The sequence below is a fragment of the Myotis myotis genome, unplaced genomic scaffold, assembly GCF_014108235.1.
Source record: "Myotis myotis isolate mMyoMyo1 unplaced genomic scaffold, mMyoMyo1.p scaffold_m19_p_2, whole genome shotgun sequence".
NCBI lineage: Eukaryota > Metazoa > Chordata > Mammalia > Chiroptera > Vespertilionidae > Myotis > Myotis myotis.
This window is the reverse complement of record NW_023416324.1, coordinates 5,764,109-5,790,358: the sequence shown is the minus strand read 5'-3', so window position 1 is coordinate 5,790,358 and position 26,250 is coordinate 5,764,109. Positions and strand designations below refer to the sequence as shown.

At 57.0% G+C, this 26,250-nt stretch overlaps 1 protein-coding gene across 1 annotated transcript in view; it reads right to left on the bottom strand.

The window, feature by feature from the left end:
• TNFRSF8 (TNF receptor superfamily member 8) overlaps window positions 1-19,524 on the bottom strand; it is a 66,713-nt gene extending 47,189 nt beyond the window's left edge. The window contains exons 1-2 of the mRNA XM_036353098.1: window positions 19,325-19,524; window positions 4,638-4,725 (exon numbers count right to left, since the gene is read on the bottom strand). Of these exons, the coding sequence (XP_036208991.1) occupies window positions 4,638-4,725; window positions 19,325-19,390 (154 nt within the window). The 5' untranslated portion in view covers window positions 19,391-19,524. The remainder of the gene's footprint in view (window positions 1-4,637; window positions 4,726-19,324) is intronic.
• Between the last annotated feature and the right edge of the window lie 6,726 nt (window positions 19,525-26,250).

Below are 26,250 nucleotides of genomic sequence, written 5' to 3'. Positions count from 1 at the left end.
ACGCAAGGAGGCTGCAGCGAGGTTCCGGGCAGCGGGCACTGGGCGGGCCAAGGCCCCAGGGAGGCCCAGCTCGGCCTGAGCAGAGAGCGGAAAGGCCGCAGGGGCTGGAGCAGATGGAGCCCGGCGTGCTGAGTGTTGACTCATTTCTCTTCTCTTCTCCCCCGTATTCCACGGAGGTCTTCTCCCCCGTACTCCACGGAGGTCTTCTCCCCCGTATTCCACGGAGGTCTTCTCCGCCGTACCCCACGGAGGTCTTCTCCCCCGTACCCCACGGAGGTCTTCTCCCCCGTACCCCACGGAGGTCTTCTCCCCCGTACCCCACGGAGGTCTTCTCCCCCGTACCCCACGGAGGTCTTCTCCCCCGTACTCCACGGAGGTCTTCTCCCCCGTACTCCACGGAGGTCTTCTCCCCCGTATTCCACGGAGGTCTTCTCCGCCGTATTCCACGGAGGTCTTCTCCCCCGTATTCCACGGAGGTCTTCTCCCCCGTATTCCACGGAGGTCTTCTCCCCCGTATTCCACGGAGGTCTTCTCCCCCGTATTCCACGGAGGTCTTCTCCCCCGTATTCCACGGATGTCTTCTCCCCCATATTCCACGGAGGTCTTCTCCGCCGTACTCCACGGAGGTCTTCTCCCCCGTACTCCACGGAGGTCTTCTCCCCCGTATTCCACGGAGGTCTTCTCCCCCATATTCCACGGAGGTCTTCTCCCCCATATTCCACGGAGGTCTTCTCCCCCGTATTCCACGGAGGTCTTCTCCCCCGTATTCCACGGAGGTCTTCTCCACCATCACTTTCACAATCAGAAACAAAGTGGTTCAGAGAGGCTGCGAGCTGCGGTGTCGCTCTCAGAACTGGCTCCCAAGTGTCCTCTGTCCCCTCCGCCTCCAGCCACCCCTGCTCCGGCCTCTGATCAGCGGCTTCTGACTCCAAATGTCTGTCTGTCCTAACATTTCCGTCACCGCTCCCACCTCTGGCTGAGCTTTGGGGTGGCCAGGCAACCCCAGCTGCTTGGGCCCCAGAAACTGTCCTGAGTCTGGGCCGCAGGCCCCTCTCCCCTCCCCTACCCCTCCCCTTCAGGCCCTGTGTTTCTGCCACATGGAACCCCACCCAGTCCCTGAGTGGCCCCCCTTGCTCACTCCAGGCCTTGGCATCCTCCGTGCCCTCTGACCAGAGCCCTCCTCCCTCCTCCCACCGTGGCCTGGCACAGCCCTCAGGACTCCTTGGGATGCCGGCTCCTCGAGGAAGCCCCCCTGAATGTTCCAACCAGTTCAGGTCCCCCGGGAGCGTGTTCCCACAACTCCCAGAAGCACCGCCCTAGATGCTAACAGCCTGTCGCAAGGGCTTCCCAGCCCACAGGCCGCCCTTCTTGGGAAGCCGCCCCTGTCCCACCTCTGCCCCTGGCAGTGGCCCAGGGCAGTCCTGGCTCAGGGACCAGAGCGGAGGTGAACATCTGGACTCATCGGAGCCCTCAGTGCTTTGTTCTTGGCTTTGGAGTTGGGGGTGAAAGATGTTTGCCTGGTGTTTCTCCTGTTTCCCAGGGGAACTGCAGGCGCGGAGGGGGACTGTGGGCCAGCCAGGCTTGGCCAGGGGCAGGGCGGCCTCCCCTCCTCCCTGCTCGCCGCCCTGGCAGAAACCCTCGGCTCCTGGCACAAGGTGGGACACACTGCCTTGGCCCCCATCACACCGTGCTCTCCAGCTGGCACCAGGCCTGGCTTCACACGCCCCCCCACACCTGGGCCGGGAGGCCCCTACCTGCGGGCAGCGGCTCTGGGCCCAAGCAGGAGGCTGATCCCGGAAGCGGGGTGCAGAGTAAGTGAGGGGTTTGGGCTCTTCTCGGATATGTTCTGCTGCCTCCCAAATGCAATGCCATGGGGGTCAGCACCAAATAAGATGGAAGGGCTTGGGGTCCCGAGTTAGATGGCCACATGCGAGCCCCACCTGAGCCACTTACTGGCCCGGGACTATGGACAAGTCCCTGAGCCGCACCGTGTTCCCCATCCGGTTCAGTGAGCTCATCTGTAGGCAAAGGGCTCAGCACAGTGGCTGGCACGGAGCACGCTCCATCCATGTCAATCACGGCCACTGTGATGAAGCAGCGAGTGAGCTCCCCGTCACCAGGGGTGTGTAAGCAGAGGGCTGGGGATCAGCTGTCAAGGATGCTGGAAAGGACTTTAGGGGCCTGGGCCAGAGAAGAGGTTCGGTGACAACTGACTTCTCAATTTCAAAGGTCCCCTGTTTCCTTCCTGCACCAGCCGCCCCCGCGCCCTGCCACACAGCTGAGCGCCGATGGCGGGGGGGAGGGCGGTGAAATGTCAGAAATTTCCCCAACACACGGAGGAAGGGGTTTTTGTGGGCTTTTTGTTTTTCCTCTCTTGTCTGCCCGGAAGCACAAGGTCAATAAAACTCCGCCAAAATGCCCCTCCCACCACAGCGGCAGGAGGTGCTCAGCCACCCCCAGTCACTGCAGGGCCGTGGGGCAATGGGCGCCCCTCCTCCCGGTCATAGTGTCTAAGTGGAGGGAGGCTGGGACCAGATGCCTCTCTCCCCACCCGCTCTCTGGCAAGGCCCCACCAGGCTGGGGTCATGGGAGCCGGAGGATGTGGGAAGTGTCTGCCTTTCTCGTGCAGCTGGGATCGTGGGACAGACAGGAGAAGGGGGAGGGGGGAGGGAGAGGGGGAGATGGGTAGTGGATAAGGGGTGGGTGGCCAGAAGAATGGGAAGAGAAATGGGAGTGGGGAGGAGAGACAGCAGGAGGGCCAGTGGGCCACACGCTCCGGAACTCTGGCTGCAGTCGGCCTGGGAGAAGCAGGGTGCGGCCTGGGAGAAGCAGGGTGCGACCAGCCACACAGCATGGGCTGGTGAGGGCAGGCTTCCTGGAGGAAGGGGTGCAGGACTGCAGCAGGGGTGGGGGGGCGGGGGGGGCAGTGGGGGAGGGCATCCCAGGTGCCCACAGGCATGAACAGAGGCCCAGAGACGGGAAAGCTCACAGTAGGTCCAGAGGACACCAAGCACAGCAGCTCCTACAGAAAGGCCACGGCAGAAAAAGCCGGAAAGGTGACCAGTGGCCTCGCTGTGAGAAGGAGCAATAAAAAATGTCTGAGGGCTGCATGGACGAGTGGATGGAAAGGGGGTGGGGAGGGGTGGGGATGGATGGGAGGGTAGATGGGAGGGGGAGGGGTGGCCCTATGGACTGAACTGTGTCCCCTCCAGATTCATATGTTGAAGCCCTAACCACCAATGTGTCTATATTTGGAGACAGGGCTTTTGGGGGGTCATTAAGCTAAATGGGGTCATAAGGATGGGGCCCTGATCCAACAGGATTGGTGGCCTTATTAGAAGAGAAAGAGATCTCCTCTCTCTCTCTCTCCCCCCACCCCTCCCTCAGCCATGAGAAGGCAGCTGTCTGAAAGCCAAGAAGAGATTTCTCACCAGAAACCAAGCCCTTCCAATACTTTGATCTTAAGACCTGTAGCCTCCAGAACTGAGAACATGAATGTCTTTGGCCTAAGCCCCCCAGACTCTGGTATTTTGCTATGGCAGCTTGAGCAAACTTGAGACAGGTGGCTAGACGGATAGGGGATGGGAAGAGGGATGGGAGCGGGGAGGAGGGGGATCTGAGGAGACGGCGGGAGGGCCAGCGGATGAGCTAGTGAGTGGGTGAAAAGATAGGCAAGTGGACAGGCAGGAACATGGGTGGGTGGGTGGCCAGCCAGTTAGGCACTGAGGCCACAAACACTAAAAACAGACAAACACGGGGACCCACCTGACATACACTTCTAAACCAACACTAGCCCATAAAATAAAGGCAAGAAAGGCTAGCACAGTTCTATTTTTCCCCTATAATGACTGGGCAATTTTTGGAGATAGAAAATACCAAATTCTTTCCCTAAATGCTTCTCTCGGTCCTCCGTTGGCCTGAGCATGGGCTCCTTTGGCCCTCGTGGTCTGGGAACAGATGGACCAGGATTCCTGCCCAGCTCAGGCCATAGATCCCCAGTGATCTGTGCATTGTGGCCTGTCACCTTCCAGATGGCAACGCTTGGAGGCCGAGAGGATGGGCGTCCAGGCCTGGAAATGAAGGGCGGTCAGGGGATATCGATAGCTTGATTCTGGGGTCACAGAACCCTGGCTCTAGCCCAGCCAGTTCTTCCATTTCCCAGTTCGTGACCTTGGGCAAGTTAAATGGGAACCCTGAAGGATAATTGTGAGGATCTGATGAGACGAAGCAATGCATTGTGAAGGTCTTGGTCTAGTGCACATATAGTACATGCTCTATGAGGAGCAGCTAGTAATTAAAAACAAGAATTCACAGCCCAGCCGGCATAGCTCAGTGGTTGAGCGTCGACCTATGAACCAAACGGTCACAGTTAGATTCCCGGTCATGGCATATGCCCAGGCTGCAGGCTCAGTCCCCAGTGTGGGGTGTGCAGGAGGCAGCCAATCAATGATTCTCTCTCATCGTTGATGTTTCTATCTCTCTCTCCCTCTCCCTTCCTCTCTGAAATCAATATATATAACAAGAACTCATGGCGGGAAGGCCTTCAGAACCGATAGTCAACATGACAGTGACGACGTTGGCTCCCGTCTTGCCCACACCCCCAATCCCCCCTTCCCCAGCCCCAGCACCCCACTCACCCTCAGGGCAGCGGTAACAGCACCTCCCGGCAGCCTTGTCATAGTGGTGGTTGGGGTGTCCAGCACAGGGGTCCGTGGGGGCTCGACCCTGGAGGGTAAGATGAACTGGTGAGGCCTGGTGGGTCCCAGACACCCATCTTCCCTCCAGACCAGTGGTTCTCAACCTTCCTAATACCACGACCCTTTAATACAGTTCCTCATGTTGTGGTGACCCCCAACCATAAAATTATTTTCGTTGCTACTTCATCACTGTAATGTTGCTACTGTTATGAATCGTAATGTAAATATCTGATAGGCAGGATGTATTTTCATTGTTACAAATTGAACATAATTAAAGCATAGTGAGTCATCACAAAAACAATACATAATTATATATGTGTTTTCCGATGGTCTTAGGCGACCCCCGTGAAAGGGGTCGTGACCCACAGGTTGAGAACCGCTGCTCCGGACCCTCAGGTCCCAGGAGGCCAGGTCTCCACTCACTGTCAAGGCCAGGCCTGAGACCAAGCCTCATGTTACCAAAGGGACAGAAACACCTGTTCTCACATCTCCTCGAACTCCAGCCTCCATAACTTAAGACTCCCTGCTTGAGCTTCAACTTATGAACCAGGAGCTCACAGTTCAATTCCCGGTCAGGGCCCCTGCCAGGGTTACCAGCTCGATCCCCAGTGTAGGGTGAGCGGGAGGCAGCCCATCAATGGTTCTCGCTCATCATTGCTGTTTCTATCTCTCTCCCTCTCTCTGAAATCAATAAAAATATATTTTTAAAAAAAGAGAGAGAGGAAAGTCTTGCTGAGACTTTGGGGAAGGACTTCTGTCCTTCCTGATAGAATGAAAGCGGGGCATGAAGCAGGTTTCTGGGTTCACCCACAACCAGGAGCTCCAGGGAGGGAGGGTGGGGGAGGGGAGAAGACCAGGTGGGAGGGAGCCACCAGGGTACCTACAGCAGCCCCGAAGGTGCCTGACAGACAGGAGGGGCCACCTATGGGATGTGTGGGGTGGGGCCCTCTTGGTTCGGGGGAGAAAAGCAGAAGCCATTTACCCCCACCCCAGAGGCCTGGCTGCCTAAGGGGCTTCTCTGTTCTTCTCTCCACTAAGGGAAGAGTGAAAAATGAAAACATTTTTCTATTAAGGTCAGAGAGCAGCCAGGAGGCCCGTGTAACAGGAGGTGGGTGGATACGTGAAGCGTGCATAACATTCTTCTATTTTTGCTCACCTGAAACATCACCACATAAATCTGAAATAATAAATATCACCTGACGTTTGCACACCTCTAGGCACCAGCTTTGCCCGCGCACACCCAGCCTCCTCCCTCCAGTGAGCCAGGCTGCTGGCCTCTCCAGGGGCAGGGACCTGCTGGGACCACCTAGGTCCTCCCTGGCCCAAAGCATCCACCAAGTGAGCCTGGAAGCCTATGGGTGGCTGGGCCGGGGTGAGGGTTCAGCCCTGCTGGGCCTGCTGAGTGCGGGGAAATTTCTGGGGCCTGGGCTTTCCCCGCCCAGCCTGCCTGCTCATCTCATCAACAGCTATGGGCTCCCCAGGGCCCGGGGACAGAGGAGGCGAGCCTGGCTGCCCTTCACCTCCTGCCGCCACAGCCCAGGCCATTGGAGGGGTGTTAGGGGCAGAGAACAGGGAACTCACTGTATCTAGTATCACTACCCCCGTCACACATCTCCTTTATGCCACCCAGCCCTCTGGGGCCAGATCACCACCTCATGTCACAGGTGAGGAAACTGCACCTGAGAGGGGCAATCACCCACCCAAAGCCACACAGCAATAAGGGCAGAGAGGACATTGGAGCTTCCCTGTGTTCCCAGTTCTCTCCCCCTCTCTGGGTCACAGGCTTTCCCCATCTACATACATAAAACCTAAGTGACCACCGCAACCGAATGGACAACCAAACAGGCTGCGTGGGGCGGCCAGGCCAGCAGGGGGGTCAGTGAGGGGTGACCAAGCGACCGAGCAGCAGGCTGCCTGGGGCGGCCAGGCCCACAGGGGAGGCAGTTGGGGCGACCATGCCAGCGGGGGGGAGGGGCAGTAAGGGGCAACCAGGCAGGCAGGCAGGTGAGCAGTTAGGAGCCAGTGGTCCCAGATCATGAGAGGGATGTCTGACTGCCAGTTTAGGCCCGATCCTAGGCAGTTGGACAACCCCCAAGGGGTCCCGGATTATAGAGGGTGCAAGCTGGGGTTAGGGGACACCCCCTGCCCCTGTGCATGAATTTCATGCACCGGGCCTCTAGTCCTATATAATAAAAGCCTAATATGCAAATAGACCAACCGCAGAACAACTGGTTCCTATGATGCGCACTGACCACCACGGGGCAGGCGCTCAATGCAGGAGCTTCCCCCAGCCCACAGGCCCTAGGCCAGCCAAGGCAGGTGCCAGCGGGGGCCCCCACTGGATCACCCCACCAGTCATCCCACAGATCGGTGCTGATCACCGGCCAGGCCTAGGGACCCTACCCATTCACGAATTTCATGCACTGGGCCTCTAGTTTTAAATAAAAATGTCCTAAGAAGGGCCTATCGTATCTGTGGTCTTTCTACCAAAAGTCCATAATCCGAACCAAATCATGAGGAAACATCAGATAAAGCCTAACCAAAGGCCTTTCTACAAAACAACTAGCCTGGACTCTTTAAAAATGCCAACGATGAAAGAAAGAAGAGCTGTGGAAAGTTCCAGAATAAAGAAGACTAGAGAGATGGGACAACTAAACGCAATGTCTGGGCTGGACCCCGAGTCGAGGCGGAAGGCAGGGATCGCTGTAAAGGAGAATTTGAGGTGCTGACGAAATGTGAACGAGGACTTTATGTCTGATTATGTTGTACCCATGTCGAATGCCTGAACGTGAACTTAAGGCAGAGATGCCCTTGTTGGAGAAGATGCTGATATGTTTAGGGTGAAGGATCAAAATGGCTGCAACAAACTTGCAAATGGCTCAGTAAAATATAATAATTAATAATAATAATAATAATAATGTATATACATAAAGAGAGAGAAATAAAACAATTGTATAAAACCACATAGATAAATAGCAGCTCAACAATAAATCTGTGTAAGGCCATGGCTTGCCACCAGGGGGAGCTGTCTTCCTGCTGTCCAGAGGGGCAATTGTAGCCCATCAGAGCCCCACCAAGGGAGTAGAGGACCGGGGCCTCCGTTTCATATGCGGCTTATGGGGAAGGGGCTACTCCCCTAAACCTATGGCCGTGCTGGACCCCAGCTCCCCCAGACATTCCCAGAGATGTAGGTGGGGTCGAGGTGGGGGCATCACTCAGCCCCACCCTCCACCCCACTCCCACTGGGCTGGCCTTCTCTGGCAGAGACACTGGGGAATTTTTTGTTGTTGTCTATGATGTCATCGCTTTACAGGCACCCAGAAAATGGGGTCAATGCAATGCATGTAGACGTAGCAACAGCAGTTACTGAACCCACAGCCCTGAGAGACCCCGTTACCATGGAAGCTAGTCTGTGAGGTGAAAGACCCGCCCAAGCTCACACCGTGTGGCGGGTCAGGCGCTGAGTGCAGGTCAGCTGACTGCTGACCACCGCACAAGCGCACGCAGCACCTACTGTGTGCCGGAGAGCTGGGTGGCCCCGAGCGCCCTCCAGGAGCTGCGGCTCCAGTCAGGAGGCCACCCCACCTTCCCAGGGTATTCCCAGGCCGTAAGTAGAAAGAGGTGGCACCTGGGGACCTGAGCTTCGCCCTTGCAGCACTGTCTGTGGTCCCCAAGACCTGGTCCAGTCTCATGCCCCAGGCACAGCGCTCACCCCAGCTCCATCATCACTCTCTCTGCCTTCTCTCCCATCTTCCCACTGCCCCACCCCCATGGTCTCCCACTGCCCACTCACAGGGGCCCCTCACCCACCCCAGCTCCTGGCAGAGAGGGCAGCAGCCTGGGCACCTATGTTAGCGGCAGCCCGGGAAGTCTGACCTCCTGAGTTTCGAGGGCCCCACCAGTTGCCACTGGCCATGGGCCCAGCCCCTGGACAGCCCATCAGCTCCCGCTGCCCCTGGGGAAGGGGGAGACACAGCTGGGCTGGGCTCTGGCCATGGCCTGGGAGGGAAGCGGGGACAGAACGGGGAGAGTGGGAGGGGGAAGCCCGAGGCCTGGAAGGGGGGCTTTTGGGTGGGGTTCCCCGGCAGGTTCGAGGCAGAGCAAGGTGTCCGCAGCGTGATGAGCTGTACAACCAAAGGCCTGTTGCTCAACCTTAGTGGCATCAAGATAAAGAGAGAGTGGCCTGAAACCTTCCCATTTCCAGGCCTGTCTAGTTTCAGATGGTTTGGTTTTCCCTATGAAACCTGGTAAATATCACTTCCAGAAAGCCCCACCGGACTCAGCGTGGAGAGGAACGGGGGCTGGGCCACACCTGTAGCAGCTGAGCGTCTACAGCGGGGAGGGGGCGCTGGGGTGGAAGAGTGCAATCAAACACAAAATATCCAAAGGGGCCAGAGCCGGGCAGAGCGGGGAGGGGCACCCCAAATCCATCCTGAGGGGCCCTCAGCTCTGTTACTCAAGGGGAGGAACCTGGGCCAGCAGCACGGCATCCCTTGTGAACTTGCTCAAAATGCAGAATCCCAGGCCCCACCCTATACCTACTATCCATCCCATTTTACAGATGGGGAAACTGAGGCACAGAGAGGTCAAGAAACTTGCCTAAGTCACACAGCCAGGCAGCGTGAGAGCTTGGGTCGTCTTGCACAGCCTCTCACCCACCAGGCTCTCCTGTCCAGTTCTGCCCTCAAATCCACCAGCTCCTCCTCACCTCCCTACCACCTGGTCTTGACAGTGGCCGTCTAAGGGCCTTCTCACACCCACCCATCCCCCATAGCCCACTCACAGTGCGACGCCAGAGGGACCTTTTCAAAACACACATCTGCTCCCCTCCCCGCCCCTCCCCCATGGAAGACACTCAGATGGCTTCAACCCGCCTAGCCCTGAAGCCCAACGTCCTGACGATGGCCCAGGAGACCCGGCCCCTGGCCCTGGCTCATCTGGCCTGTGCATCCTCTGGCACCTGTCCCCCCAGCCTTCCTCCCATCCCCACTTACACCCCCTCCCTCCCTGTCTCCCTCCCTTCAGCAGCCTTGCACACGCTGTTCCCCTGACCACCCCATTCCCCTCGTCCAGAACACCCCAACTCCTCCTTGAGGCCTCACTCAGGCATGCCTCCTCCTCAGGACCCCTCCCTGGCCACCCATCCAGGTCAGGTCTCAGCAGGCTAAGTCAAGGTGTGGGCAGGGCTGGGTCCTTGCGGGAGCCTCTAGGGGAGAGTCCATTTCCTTGTGGTTCACACTGAGGCCCTGTCTCTTCGTTGTCTTTCCCAGCTCCTCAAGGCTGCCACGGGGCCTCCCTTCGCTTGGCTCAGGGCCCCTACCTCCACCTGCAAAGCCCACAACGGTGGCTCGAGTCCTGCCCATCCCTCTCTTCCGTGCCATCCGCTGTGACACGGCCAGAAAGTTCTCCACATTTAAGGGCTCCTGTGGGGACAGCGGGTCCACCTGGGGGATCCAGGACAATCTCCCAGCTCAAGGGCCGCACCCTTAGTATCTGCAAAGTTCCCCTTTTCCAGCCCAGCTGGGATGGCTCAGCGGTTGAGTGTCAACCCAGGAACTAAGTGGTCTTCGGTTCGATTCCCGGTCAGGGCACATTGGGGTTGCGGGCTTGATCCCCAGTGGGGGACGCGCAGAAGGCATCTGATGGATGGTTTCCTCTCTCATTGGTGTTTCTATCTCTCTATCCCTCTCCCTTCCTCTCTCTCTAAAAATAAAATAAAAAATAAATATTTTAAAATCCCCTTTTCCAGACAAGGTGACATATTCACAGGTTCCCAGGATTAGGATGTGAACATCTTAAAGGGCCATTGTCCTGTAGGTCACAGCCCGCTCATCAATAACCACTGGACTGGGGTTTGTCACCTAGTCCTGGGGTCCCTGAACCCCTCTCCACTCCAAGGGCCCACCTGAGCTCCAGACCAAGAGACACCTGAAATGAAGTCATCCTCCTCCCCTACTTTAAACACCGCCCCCCCCCCCCCCCCCCCGCCAGACACACAGCCTGTCCCTGCCGCATGCAGGCCGCATCCCTCCTGCTGCCACACTGTGTGCCGGAGCCAGGGAGGCTCCCCCACGTCCCACCTCTGGCCTCCAGGGAGCTGAGGGGCAGTATGAGTGGCTCTGTGCTGGCCCGCCCCATGGCTGAAGGTAAAACCCAACAAAGGTAGACACAGAAGCAGCCATAGCAGATGAACTCTGGAGGCCTGGCAGGATGGAGCCCAGGCACCAGGGAGCACCTTCTCTGGGATGGAGCTTACTACAGTGGCCATCCTCACCGAGAATCTCCCAGGTGGGAGGGAAGGAGGAGATGAGACGGGGTCTGTGGTCAGCAGAACAGGGGCTCTCAAAGATGCCCACGTCCTAATCTCCAGAACCTCTGACTATATCACCTTCAGGCCAAAGGGGAATTAAGGTTGCTAATCAGTGACCCTGAGATGGGTGGGTGATCCTGGATTATCTGGGTGGTCCCAATGTCACTACAAGGGTCCTTCAAAATGTGTGTGAGAGAGAGAGAGAGAGAGAGAGAGAGAGAGAGAGTTGGGGAAGACGTGATGATGACGGAAGCAGGGTCAGAGAGATGCTCTGCAGCTGGCGTGAAGACGGAGGAAGGGGCCACAAGCCAAGGAATGCAGGTGGCCTCCAGCAGCTGGAAAGGCAAGGGCCTGGATTTTCCCCAGAGTCTCCAGGGAGGAAGGCAGCCATGACTCTGGCCCAGTGACAACGGTTTCAGACTTATGAACCGAAAGATCATCACTTGCGTTGGTTCAAGCCACTGAGCTTGTGGTAATGACCGCCACAATAGGAAACTAAAACAGGGCCCCGCCTGAGAAGACAAAGAATAAACCCAAGTCCCCTACCCTCACACAGAGGATTCAGGTGCTGGGCTCGGTGCTTGGGGACACAAAAGCCGATTCTAGACTGTTCCATGTCATGAGTCAGCTCCCAGAACAGGCCCATGGGAGATAGTAAATAGCAATACCTGGAAAGAAAATAGGGAAGAAGGAAGGAAGGAAGGAAGGAAGGAAGGAAGGAAGGAAGGAAGGAAGGAAGGAAGGAAGGAAGGAAGGAGGGAGGGAGGGAGGGAGGGAAGGGAGGGAGGAGACCTCAAAGATGAGATCAGAAAAACACACGAGTCACAACCACAAAGCAGAATAAGCATCATGAAATAGGCAGAGAAAAAAAACTAACTTGGTGCCCTGGCCAGTGTGGCTCAGTTGCTTGGGCATCACCACACGCACCAAGCCAGAGTTTGCTGGTTTGATTCCCAGTCAGGCCACATGGCCGGGTTGTGGGCTCCATCTCCCAGTAGGGGGCGTGCAGGAGGCAGCCAAACAATGATTCTCTCTCATCATTGATGTTTCTATCTCTCGCTTCCTCTCCCTCTCTGAAAATCAATAAAAAATATTTTTAAAAAAATATTTCACTCTCTTCCTCTCTCTCTAAAAATCAATAACATATCTTTTTTCTTTTTTTTAACGAACTTGAGGATTCATGAGGCAGGAGCACTTGCTTCTTGGGGCAGGAGCACTTCCATGTATGAGCGTAGGTGGGTAAGATCCCGGGGGAGCTGAGGGGATGGGCCCAGGAGGCAGGGCCAGACGGTCAGCCCTGACTTGCCCTTTCCCACATAGTGTCCCATCAAACGCTGGTCTGCAGGATGTCCACAGGTGACCAGCAAAACCAAATAACACAAAGGACCCCTGGATCCCATCTGAGAGGTTTTCACGTGAAATCGTAGGGCCTCTCAGGGCCTCGTATGTGCTCGCTTGCTCTCTGATTCTCCAAGAAAAGGTTGGGGGCAGATGGACAAGATGTTTCCCAAACTTAGTTGGCCACAGAACCCTTTTCTCATGGAACTACCACTCCCTGGAAGTGACTTTGGGAAATGTAGCCTTTGGCAATGGGGAGCCACCCATGGTTGTAGAGCAACTAATAGGAGAGAAGAGCCCGGCTGGCGTGGCTCAGTGTTTGAGCATCGACCTATGAACCAGGAGGTCACGGTTCGATTCCCAGTTAGGGCACATGCCCGGGTTACGGGCTCCATCCCCAGTGTGGGGTGTGCAGGAGGCAGCTAATCAATGATTCTCTCTCATCACTGATGTTTCTCTCTCTTTCCCTCTCCCTTCTTCTCTGAAATCAATAAAAAAAATATTTTTAAAAAGATAGGAGAGAAGATGGGTGGGATGGAGGTGAGTCAATGAGACCAAGATCTGGCCTCAAGTCCAAGTTTTGCAGCTGCTGACTCCTCACTTCCCACGGCCGGCCCTGCTGCCCAGAGAGCCCCGCTGGTGCGTGGGCCAGTGGTTCGGGTTACAGTCCCTGGAAGTGTTGGGGTTGCAGCTGGTGTCTGAGCCTGGGGCCTCCTCCCCCACAGACCCAGGGGAGGGGAGGACGGCCCCTGCGGGCCCCCGCAGACCTGGCACAGATCTCCGCACGGTGCTGGTCACACTGTTCTCTGTGCCTCTCTTCCCAGGCCGCCACCCTCCAGGGCAAGCCCTGTCCTCGCACACAACAGGCACTCAGCATGGCTGACCTTCACTTGCCCTCGCTCTGAGCCAGGAGCTGTTCTCAGCACTTTTCACATATGAGCTCATGGGATTCTTCCCACAGCCCTGCAAGGTCGCCGGGCTATTACTCCCCTCCTGTGGATGGGGAAACCGAGGCACAGAGAAGTGACTTAACTTGCCCAAGAGCACCATATGGTGAGGGCCAGAAGCAGGGTTGACCCAAAAGCCCATACTTTTTTTATTTTTTTAATATTTCAACCCTTAATGTTTTGGGTTTTTAAATATATTTTTATTGATTTCAGAGAGGAAGGGAGAGGGAGAGAGAGAGAAACATCAATGATAAGAGAGACTCATGGATCAGCTGCCTCCTGCACGCCCCACACTGGGGATCGAGCCCGCAACCCAGGCATGTGCCCTGACCAGGAGTCAAACTGTGACCTCCTGGTTCATAGATCAACACTCAACCACTGAGCCACACCAGGCGGACAAAAGCCCATACTCTTGACCAAGATGCTCTACACTCTCCCCCAAAAAAGACAAGAAATGGGCCAGATTCAACAAGATGAGGTGTGGTGTGTAGACTAAGGGCCCCCAAAGACGTCCACGTCCTAGTCCCTGGAGCATGTGAATATGAGTATGTTCCCTTACCAGGCAAGGAACTGTGCCCACGAGATTCGGTTCAGGATTCTAAGATGAGGAGAGAGTCCCAGGTCCTCCGTGTGGGCCCGATGGAATCACAGGGGGCGAGTCAGAGAAGGAGAGGCGACAGTGGACGCAGAGGTCGGAGTGGCCGGGGCCACGGACCAAGGAATGCAGGCAGCCCCACAAGCTGGGAGAGCAAGGAAACACCCGCCCTGGAGGGTCGGAAGGAATGCGGCCCCGCTGACCTCCTTACACTCTGGCCTCGGCTCCGAGAGGGTAAACTTGTGTTGTTCTAAACCACCGAGTTTGTGATCATTTGCTACAGCAACCAGGGAAAGCCACTCTAACCGGTTTGGCTCAGTGGATAGAGCGTCAGCCTGCGGACTGAAAGGTCCCAGGTTCGATTCCGGTCAAGGGCATGTAACTTGGTTGAGGCCACATCCCCAGTGGGAAATGTGCAGGAGGCAGCTGATCGATGTTTCTCTCTATCCCTCTCCTTTCCTCTCTGTAAAAAACCAGTAAAACTTTTTTTTTAAAAAAAAAAGAGAGAGAGAAAGCCAACATAACATGTCAGCAGGATGAGCGGAAGACCCTGCCTTCGGACTGGAACGAATCGACAAGATTCGACAAGATAACGCGGTGGCCAAGAACATAGAGAATCTCGGGCGACATCAACAGAAGTGAGGGGGCGCCAGCAAGGGAGGTGCTGGTGCCTCTGGGCACTGGCCCGGACGACACCGACACCGGGGATTCTGCAGTCGCCTCTGGTTCCAGAGACCGAGATGAGGGGCCCGAGCTCTGCAGAACGCTCCGTACTTCCACGCTCCAGCCCCACGGGATGCTCGGATGTGAGCAAAACAGACAGACCTGGTGCTTTTCTCCAAAACTCCTCTCTGTCCCGTGCCCAGTTTTCCTGCCTCCGGAAGCGACAACCATTCGCCCAGAGGCGGAGCCCCCATCGGGGCAGGATCCCGCTCCCCCTCCTGCCCTCTGCACCCGCACTCGGCCATCGGCAGGTCCTGCGGATTCCGCTCTACAGGACAGCGCTGGCTCTGCGGGCCCTTCCCCTGGACCACAGCCCCAGCCCGGCTCCCTGCTCGCCCACCCGTCCCACCACAGCAGATGGGAACAGGAACGCCACAGCCTGTCACGGGGTGTCCCTCCCCCTCTGACACCGCAGTCCGCAGAGGTCTGGGTTTTTCCTTACTTCCCTGCACCTTCGCCACCACATCCCTCCTCACCCACTGCCCCAGCCACGCCGGCTCCTTCCTGTTCCCCCAGCCTTGCTTCTCGGGGCCCAGACGCTCCTGCTCAGGCTCCGCTGCAGACTCCCTCCTTTCATTCCTGTGCACGTCGCCACCTCCTGGAGGCCCTCCTCGTTCCCCTCCTGGTTATAATCACCTCCACGGCAACTAGCTCCAGCCTGTCGACAAGGGAATGTCAGTTCCATGAGGCAGAGGCTGGCCGGGCTGGGCATGGGGGGTCCCCCCAGCATCCAGAACACTCCCTGGCATGCAGTGGGGCTCCATAAATGTTTGGGGAATGAATGGATCGGTAAGAACAGGCCGGTGTTGCTTAGTGGTTGGGCGTCACCCATGAACCAGGAGGTCAGGGTTCGATTCCCAGTGAGGGCACATGCCCAGATTGCGAGCTCAGTCCTCAGAGAGAAACATGTTTCTCTCTCATCCTTTATGTTTCTGTCTCTCTATCCCTCCCCCTTCCTCTCTCTCTCAAAAGCAATTATGAACAGGCATCGAGCTCATGCCACGTGAGGAAGGAATGCTGGGGGCCCTGGATGGGGCGATTGGCGGGGAGGCCCGGGGCCCAGGGTGGAAGCCCGCACATGGCTGGCAGGCATTTCCAAGGAAGGCGAGGACAACTTCCTCACGCGGTCCCCGCTTCCACCAGGGCCAATGGGCAGGAGCTTTGAAGAGACAGATTTCAGTGCCTCCTACAGACCATCTAAGTGTGGGTGCTGCCCTGGCCGGTTTGGCTCAGTGGATAGAGCGTCGGCCTGCAGACTGAAGGGTCCCAGGTTCGATTCCGGCCAAGGACACATGCCTGGGTTGCGGCCTCGATCCCCAGTAGAGGGTGTGCAGGAGGCAGCCGATCAATGATTCTCTCTCATCATTGATGTTTCTATCTCTCTCTCCCTCTCCCTTCCTCTCTGAAATCAATACAGAAATACATTTTTTTTAAAAAAATAAATGTGGGTGTTAACCCAGGGTAGCACGAGCGGCCTTGGGTGGGAGTGCGCGCCCCGTCACCAGAGGCCTGCAAGCAGAGGCTGAGTGATTACCTGGAACAGCCTGGAACAAAAGTGCCCGTCTGGAGCCATGCCTGGCACAGGCAGCTGCTCCTGTAAGGTTTTCTAAACGAATGAAAAAATGCGTGACTGGATGACTGCATGCATACTTGGATGAATGTCCTCAAAGACCCAGGCGCTCGAGTAAGTGGGATGAGTGGCATATAGAAAGTCCCTGCCCAGCAGCGAGGCCACTGAGAATGCCCAGTGGATTTTGACCACAGGCAGCGAAGATTCTGGAAGGAGGGCTTGCTTCCCGGAACCCAATAGCTCACGGGTGGGAGGAGAGAGAGACGCCGGGGGACTGGCCCTGACCCAGAGCTGCCTCTGCGGACATTCTCTCCTTCGGGTCTGGGACTCGGGTCCTGCTCTGCCCCTGACCAGTCCTGGGACGGCGAGCAAGACCCTCCCCGCCTCTGGGCCTCACATCCTCACCTGGAAATGGGGGCCATGATCCCAGATGCGTCGCCTCCGGGGCCGTCAGTGCACACGCCCGCCCGAGGAGGCCACGCTGGGCTCACCTAACCTCCTGTGCCCGGGACGCCAGCCCCCAGGCGCTCCCCAGGCCCAGACACAGGCATCCCTCCGCCGTTTTCCTTTTGACGGTGTTCCTAGGCGAAGTGGGGTGAGGAAGGTGCACACCGGCCTGAGGATGAATCACAACGAACTCAAGAAACGGGTCTAGGTCAGATATGAGTGGGAGCAGCAGCAGAGACTTCCCGTAAGCGCTGCCCTTCTCCCAGCACTGGCTGCTCTCGGGCTGAGTAATGGGTCCCCCCCACACCCCACTCTGCTCGCCTTGCTGCCCTGGCCTCTCTGAGGAAGTGGAGGCCTTGACTCCCACCAGCCTGCACCCCCTTTGCCCTGCACGTCCGTCAGGGCCCCCCTCTCGGGGTCAGGGTCACCTCATCCAGGCAGACTCTGCCTTCCTGCAGGGATGTGGGTGCCCTGGGAACACCCCCTTTACTGAACAGACCCGGGCAGTCTGTCCAGCCCTCCTGCCAGGGAATCCCACCATGAGCACTTCCCTCCATGGGGGGTCCCTAGCTCTAGTTATTTATCCCCAGCAAAGAGCCATCAGGGGGACCCCTCCCCCAGGCTCACGCAGGGCCCAGGTCCACATCTGGCTGAAAGTAGGGGGCGTGGGGGTGGGGGGGCGTGGGGGTGGGAGGGGGGCTTGCCTGTAGCCTCAGCCTGGCCTGGAACATGATTGGGGTGGGAGGGGGAGGGGGAGTCCTAAGTTGTCAGGGAAAGACCTTAGGCCTCCCTCCCCAGCGCCCCCCGAACCCCACCTCCCACCCCCCCCCTCCACCGGGGTGCCTCTTGGAGAAGGTGGAGGCCAGGGAGGGGAGAAAGCACAGGATTCGTTTCAGCATCGGGGGAGTAATCCCGGGTCATTTGGGGAGACTGTGGTATGAGGGGCAGAGGCCAAATCTCTTTCTCAGAATGTGACGCACAGAAAGAACGCAATCCTAACCAGGAAAAAAATGGGTTGAAATGTCAAGCCCTGATTTTTTAATGAACTTTTCAAACGTTTACTGGGGCAACAGAAATGGAAAAGGCTTGAGGGGCCCCGGTCGGAGGGAGCACCAAGCCCCCTCCCCCACGGGCACCCCCCCCTGCCAAGAAGTGGCCCAGTGTCTGAGCCCCGAGAGAGAGGAGAGAGAGAGAGAGAGAGAGAGAGAAAGAGGAGAGAGAGCCGCTCAGACTCTCAGGCTCTCTAGTCGGCGGGAAATGCAAATGAAGACAACAAAGATATGGCCTTATCACTGATCACATTGACAAAAATAAAAACTAACGATAAGATCAAAAGTCGGTTAGGATGTGGGGAAGTTGCTACTCTCATGCTGCCGTGGGAGGGCGAGTGGCTGGCCTCCCTGGAAGGCAAGTCAGCAGCCTCTTTCAATGTGTCCACGTTTTCACCTACGCATTCTCTTCTCGGCCTCCTCTCTGAAAGAGGCACACGCACGCCCCATGCATCCACATGTCACCCTCCATCAGGGAAGTAGTTAAACTAGGGAACCCCCTCCCACCCCCCCACCCCCCCGCACTGGACAGAATACTGCTTCTCATGTTCAGAGGCGAGCGGGTGCCTGAAAAGGTCCCAGGACACACAGCAGACCCTGCAAAGCCCAGCGAAGCACCCTGTGCTCCGGACACTGCAGTCCGTGCCAAACCCGGCCGAGTCCTAGAAACCAAAGAAACACCGGCCGTTCCATCTGTGAAGGAACCAGGGTGAGACGAGGTCCAAAGACTTCACTGTATCTGTAGGGTGTCCGCTTCTGGCGTGGACGGTATAAGGACACGCTTCATGTGTAATAAAATGCATGTTATTGTTTTTACTTTAAGGAGGGGTTCCACTCCATAGGAAGGAAGCACATGGGCTCCAGCCGCCAAATACGAACACAGCTCCCCGATCACATCCCTCCCTCCCCTTGATCTCCCCAAGACCCTGGCACCCCAGACTCTCCCCTCTGCCAGGTCATCAGCAAAGGGCTTAGGGGCTGGGGGTAGGTTCTCCACTGGGTCTCTGTCCTGTCACACAGCCAGCAGCCTCCTCTACCCTCTCTTGCACCCTAGGGGGGTGGGGGCGGCAGGGGGGGGCTCACGGTGTCCCATTGAGGAGGGAAGGGGCGCCTCTGCAGAGGGAAGGGGGCGCCTGCATTCCGCCTCCTTCTGCCTGAAGCCCTAAGATTCAAAAGCATCTCATCCACCTCTCCCGCCCTCCCTAGACCTTCAGCCAGTGGCTGCCTAGGGGCCAGGGGTGTGCAGCAAGGAGAGCCCCAACAGCAACCTCTCTGGCCCAGGGAGGCCCCCCCTGGCCTGCCCAACCCTGGGGTCCTCACCTCACCTGCCATGACCCCACCCACAAGCAGCCGCTCTCCTGCAGGCAGACCCCAGCTCAGTGGATGAGAAATAAGTGAATAGTCCCAGGTGTCCGCCAGGCGGGGGAGAGCACTCCACTAGCCCTCCCACCTTAGGACACTTGCGTATTCGGGTGCCCCTGCCTGTCACCTGCAGCCCCTCACTCCAGCGGGGCAGGGAGGGAGGCGAGGGGGCCTCCATCCTCCTGTGTCCCACCTGCCCCACGCTGTCCGCTGTCCGTGGCTCAGTGATGGGAAAGAGGGCGCTCTGGACCGCCAGCGCCTCCCCAGGCTCCCGACACCCCCTTACCTGCGGGAAGGCTTGGAGCGCCCCCAGGAGCAGCAGCCCCAGTGCTGCTGCGCGGAGAGCGAACATCCCGGGAGGAGGCTGGGCTCAGGCCGCCGGCTCAGCTGGACGGGCAGCCTCGCTGGCGCCCAGCCTCACTCTGTGAAGTTGCCGCTCCTTCCCCAGCGTTTGGCCTTCGCTCTCCCCCTCCTCTCCCTCCCGGAGGCACAGTGGTTAACCCAGAGCTGCTTCAAAGAATGGGCCACCTGGCAGCTGGAGAAAAAAACAGACACGTGCAGAGATGACTCAGAACAAGGCACGCCCCCCTTTGCTGTTCAATGGCTGGTCCTGGATTCGACAGAAGGGGTGGCCCCAGTGCAAGTGGACTGAGGCGCAGGAAGGCACTCCCACCCTGGAGGGAGGGATCCCAGGAGATGGGGGGGTCTCCGGCTGGTCCCAACGCTCCATGGCATGCCCACCCCAAGGAAAAGCAAAACCTGAGTAGGTTCCTACTCCTGTCACCGACCAGCTCACACTTCTCTCCTCCCTGGAGAGGCCCTGGAGGAGGGAGACTGCGGGGAGAGCCCCCACCAGCCACTCACCCCATTCATGTGTGTCTACTGTGAATGCAACAGTAGATGGACGCTAGAGGGATGAGGAGGGGGTGGGTGGGTGGGGAGGGGTGGGGAGGTGGATGGATGGGTGGATGAGTGGGTGGGTAGATGAATAAATGGGTGGGTGAGTGAATGGGTGGGTGGGTGGATGAATAGATGGGTGGGTGAGTGAATGGGTGGGTTGGGGACAGAAGGTTGAATGGGTAGGTGGATGAATAGATGGGTGAGTGGATATATGGGTGGATGGGTGGATGGATGAAGGGTGGGTAGGTGAGTGAATAGGTGGGTGGTGGGTGGATGGGTGGGTGGGTAGGTGATGAACAGATGGGTGGGTTCGTGAGTGGGTGGTGGGTGGATGGATGAATAGATGGATGGGTAGATGAATGGGTGGGGTAGGTGGGTGGATGGACGGGTGGGTGGGATAGGTGAGTGGATGGATGGGCAAGTGGGGGGTGGGCAGGTGGGTGAGTGGGTAGGGGGACTATTGGAGGAACTGATGGTGAGAAGAATACAACGTTTGGTTATCGATTCACGGGTGCTCCCCTGCCCCCTGAGAGTTTTGTGCCCAGAAGAGGAGCCTAATGGTCTGAGAGAAGGAACCACGCACCCCTCACTGGAAGGAAGTTCTCGTTGGCGTGGGCAGCCTCTCCCTGCGCCTGCTTCTCCATCCCATGGGCTCTCAGCTCCTGGCATTCTGCGCTCCATGCAGTTTCCTGAGCATCTGACTAGGCTGCCAGTCAAGGGCTCATTTGCTGGCCTTGCGTCTGCTTTCCTTCAGATGGGGAAACCGAGGCCCCGGCACAGGCAGCCGTCCCAGGTGCTCCGGCCGTTTCCCGGTGCCCGGAGGGGCCCAAGGCCCTCAGACGTCTGCACCTCAGCCTGCCCTGCAAGGCGTTGTCAGGCCCCATCTTGCCAACGTGGCCACTAGCCCTGGTCTCCCACCAGGACCCTCCTTGAGCTCCTGCCTTCTCCGTGGAAAACCTGCCCGCCCTGGGCGCTCGCCCCTGGGTGCACCAGGCCTGGGGTGCGTGAGCTGGGACCGTGTTAGACAGTAAATAAAGTGAGTGAGTGTGGAAGTGACCCTGCAGGATGGCCACAGAACCGGGAAGTGGAGGGGCGACCCGGGACGCTCCTTCCCAGTCCAGAGGTTTGCACTGCAGACCTGCGGGTGCTCTGAATAAAGATATGCTTGTTCACCGTACCAACACAACCCAACATCAGGATGCTGACACCAGGGGAAATTCAAGTTAACACAATCACACGTTTTAGAAGTTCCATCTTTCTAGCAATTGAAGAGATGCAAATTAAAACAACCTTTGATCCCGTTGAGACATTAACTCATTAGGGTTTTTTTTTCCCTTCATAACAACAACTTTGGTAAAATCCCACCCCAAAGTGGAACATGCATTCATACTGTGCTGGTAAATGTTACAACCCTTTTCAGAAAGCAATCGGCAATTCTTAGCAAAGTTCCCCACACAAAAAAAAATATTTACGGCTTGTGGTTCAGTAATTTCACCCTAGCAAAGAAAAACTAAGGAAATGGTTCAACTGGAAAAAGAAACTATAAACAAGTAATATTTCCTAAAATATTATAAATCTTGGAAATATGCCAAGAATCACAACAGAGAATGGTGAAGTAAATTGTGGTATGTTCCTTTCATGAAATACTACACACCCATTAAAAATGATCATTATATTAAAAAAAATGATCATGATAGCCCGGCCGGCGTGGCTCAGTGATTGAGCATCGACCCGTGAACCAGGAGGTCACGGTTCAATTCCCGGTCAGGGTACATGCCTGGGTTGCAGGCTCGATCCTTGGTGTGGTGCGTGCAGGAGGCAGCTGATCAATGATTCTTTCTCATCATTGGTGTTTCTGTCTCTCTCTCCCTCTCTCTTCCTCTCTGAAATCCATTAAAAAAAATTTTTTTTGTTTTAATTTAAAAAAAAAATTTTTTTAAGATCATTATAGCAATGGACACCTGTCTCTCTCTCCTGTCCTTCCCTTCCATGGGCTTCTAAAGGGACCTTGCAGAGGTGGGGGCGGGGGTCAAGGAAGCTGGGTTTTGGTCACCTGAAAATTTATAACATTAATGGTAACAATAATAGGGGGCGCTGAGTGTTTACTTTCTGCTAAGAGTTTTCAGGCATCGGTTCCTTGAATCCTCAGGGAAACCCATGGAGGAGAGCCTATTGTGCCCATTCTGCAGGTGAGAAACCGAGGCACAGAGCCGTGACTCCACCAGGCTCCCCAGAGCCAATGGTACTCAAGGCCGGTCCCAGCCCGGCTCAGACTCGTTTCTCTAGCTTCACTTTCAGCCTCTTCCCTCATCCCTGCTCCAGCCGCGCACGCCATGCACGCTCTCCGCCTCCACGCCTTTGCCCACCCTGGCCCTCCGCAGAGCACACCCCTCAGACCCCCGTTTCTCTTCGGAACCGGCCCCAAAGCCACCTCCCCTTTGCTGCTTTCCTGGCACCGTCCCGCCCCTCCCCCAGCATCTTCGCAGCCAGAAAGGCGGTTTCTGTCGTTTTTTTTGTGCCTCAATTCTAGAACTGATCTCACTGTGTCAGGACTGTAATGACTGGCTCGGGCATCCATCTGCCCCAGGAAGCTGGGGGCTCCTGGACAACCAGGGTGCCTGGGAGCCGGCGCCTGGCACGCGGCTGTGAGCCAGTGATGGGTGGCAGGGAACGCGCCCCATCCCGGAGGAGGCGGCCTGAGCTGTAGAAGTGTAGACGCCTAGGAAATGGCACCTGGTGGGACTCTAAGAGAAGGCCCTGGATGGAGGTGCCTGGGGTTTCAGTGCGCCTGCAGGTCTCAGGCGCTCTTGAACTCCCAGCGCGTGTGAAAGTGCTTTGAAGAGCCAGGAGGGGAAGTCCCTAGGCCTGCAGTGCAGGCCCTGATGTGGGGTGGCGGGGGTCAAGGCCCCTCCTGGCTGCGGCAGCCAAGCCGGGCCTGCAGGAAGCAGGCAGGTGAGCAGCGTCTCAGAGGGAGGGGGCGGAAGGCAGGTGCCACAGCGAGCTCTCCGAAGGGTACTGGGAACCCGTGTCACCAAAGGGATGCTGAGCAAGACATCAGGTTCTGACCTGGCTCAGGAAATTCAGGGACTTCCCCAACAGCTGGGAACCCCAGCCCCAAAATGGCCCCGAAATACCCTCAGCAGATGAAGGGATTCTTTCTGCCCCAGGCAGCAGCGGGCAGGTAGGAGGCTGGAAACCTGAGGGGGAAAGCCTGCATCTTTCTGCTCTCATTGGCCTAGGTAGTTTTGGGGGTACCTTTCCCAGGTGCCTCGAGAAGAGTAGGCCTCTTCATGGGGGGCTTCTCCGGCAGGACCTGCGTGTCCGGCTGCCTCCAACTCAAGCCCCAGAAGTCTCCCCTTCTCGAGGCCCAGGACACCAGCTGCATCTTGGTCACTCAGCTCTGGTCCCTAGGACGGCGGTGAGAAGGGGCACTGAAGGCTGGCATCAGGGAGTTCACTCCTCAGAATTGGGGACAGCCATTAGGACAGCGGTTCTCAACCTGTGGGTCGCAACCCCTTTGGGGTCGAACGACCCTTCACAGGGGTCGCCTAAGACCATCGGAAAACACATATATAATTACATATTGTTTTTGTGGTTAATCACTATGTTTTAATTATGTTCAATTTATAACAATGAAAATACATCCTGCATATCAGATATTTACATGACGATTCATAACAGTAGCAAAGTTACAGTTATGGAGCAGCAACGAAAATAATGTTATGGTTGGGGGTCACCACAACATGAGGAACTGTATTAAAGGGTCGTGGCATTAGGAAGGTTGAGAACCACTGCATTAGGGGCTCCCCCCTGCCTGAGCGAACCCCAGGAACTCCCCCCCCACACACACACTATAATCAGGCCAGACCTGTAATCCTGGCAACAAGATTTCAAGTCAGTGTACCTATCCCCATTTCACAGATGAACAAACTGAGGCTCAGAGTAGTTAAGTAACTTGCCTGAGGTCACACACCTGAGAGGCTGGAATGTGGCTCCGAAACCCTCTGACTTTTAAGCGCCAGCCGCCCTTGCTTCCCCAGGAGAAAGAGCACGAGGCAGGTGCCCTGGTCTGGCCACGTGACTGCAGGCGAGTCGCTTCTCTTCTGAGTGTATTAGTTACCTAAACGTAGCAACTTAGAGCAACAAGAAACAGCATGTCACCGGGTATCTATAGGTCTGCAATTCAGGAAAGACTTGGTGGTGACTCTGGCTTGGGGGTCTCTCAGGAGGTTGTAATCAAGATGTTAGCTAGGCCCTGGCCAGTTGCTCAGTGGTTAGAGCTTCAGCCCTCAGACTGATGGGTTGTGGGTTCGATTCTGATCAAAGGAGGAGGTAGGCATGTTCCTCAGTTGTAGGCTCGATACTCGGGCCCAGTCAGGGCGCATGCAGGAGGCAATCCATCGATGTGTCTCTCATCTCTCTCCTATCGATGTTTCTCCCTCTGTCTCCCCCTCCCGTCCACTCTCTCTAAAAATCAATGGAAAATATATCCTTGGGGGAGGATTAACAACAAGGAAAAGATGCCAGCTGGGGCTGCAATCATCCGCCGGCTCGACTGGGGCCGAGGACCTGCTTCCAAAATGAGCCCCTCCACTGCGGGCAGGAAGCTGCTGGGTGTCCGCACAACACGCAGCTGGCCTCCCCCAGAGCAAGTGGCCCCAGGAGAGCCAGGTGGAAGCCACGCTGTGAAGAGCCTCAGGAGTCACAGTTGGTCATGTCCACGATGTATGTAACACAGCCTGGCTCTCCCCAGTGTGGGGGGACTGCACAGGTGTGAGAACACAGGAGACAGGTGGAGATCTCGGGACATAGTTCCGTCTTTGCCAGATGTGGGCTTTAACGCTCCGGGCAGCCTTCCAGGCTTGCACTGTGCCCTGAATAAAACAGGGGACAGGGAAAGCTCTTTGGGATGCAAGGGGAGAAATGTCAAGGGCTGAGCTGCCCTTTGCCCCACTCCCAGGGGCACCCAGGCCCTTGCTCTGGCCCCAGACCTCTCCATTCAAGTCCGCAGCTAGGATGCTCATAGCCTGGCGTTCCCCTTCCCGGGGACGAATGTCCCCTGGCATTCACCATTCCAGCCAAAAGTGAGTCACACAGGGGCTGCGGGCACGGTGGCAGGCACAGGCCAGAACCTCAGGGTCAGGTCTTTCCCAGCCCATCAGGTGAGGCAGGTGGGTGACCATGTCCTGCTCAGCACAGGCCAGCTTGCTGGTCACACAGCCACAGTGGGGGTGCTTCCCCAAGCCTCTGGCCCCCCAGCCGGGGATCCTCCGGGGCTCCAGCTTGGTGGGGGCAGCTCTGGGTGTGGGAGGACTAGATGGCGAGTCAGGAGCCTGGGTTTGAGCCCAGATCTGCAATTAGCATGTGGCTTGCCCTCTCCGGCCTCAGCGCCGTTATTTGTAAAATCAGGGGCTGGGAACTGATGGCCTGCTCAAAAGGCCCGTGGTCTGAGGCCCCAGGGCCAGTGGCAGAGAGAGGAGGTCTGCTTCCCATCGAGTCTGCGGGACACGTCCAGCTCCGCTCCTCGGGGTCAAGTCCCGTCTCTGACACTTCCTAGCTGTGTGGAGTTAGGCAAGTCACTCATGCTCTCTGAGCCTCAATTTCTATTTTATTTTATTTTATTTCAAGATTTAGCTTTATTGATTTGAGAGAGAGGGAGGGAGAGAGAGAGAGAGAGAGAGAGAGAGAGAGAGAGAGAGAGAGAGAGAAACATGGAAAACATGGATGGGCTGCCTCCCTCATGCACCCCGATCAGAGATCAAACCCAAAACCTGGGTAGGTGCCTTGACCGGAAATCCAACCCACAGCCTTTTGGTGCACGGATGATGCTCCAACCCTCTGCGCCACTCGGGGCTCAACTTCTCCATCTGTAAGATGGAACCATGATGTCCGCCGCAAAGGGCTGTAGTGAGGACTAGGCGGGTTAACGTGAACAGCACCAACAGCACCGTGGGGCGGGGCGGGGGTCTGCTTTCCTAGGCCCAACCCCCACCCCCACCCCCGGAGCCTGTTAACCCTCCAAGCTCCTGGGCCCGCAGCTGGGAGGAATTCCCCCTGTCCTTGCCAGTTTCCACGGTTTCCTCCACCTTCCAGAGACACACAGAGGAGGAAGCCAAGGCCCACAGCAGGACGGGATGGCCTCAGGGGCCGCAACTCCCATCACAGAGCCCTGTCCCCCCCGGCCTTCCACTCACAGGGCTGTTGTGAATGGGGTGAGTCATTTAGACGCTCAGGAAACCAAGCCGAGTCCAATATTAATCACAGAACCAGAGGCACTGGGTACAGAAAAGACACAGAAGCAACCGATGGTGA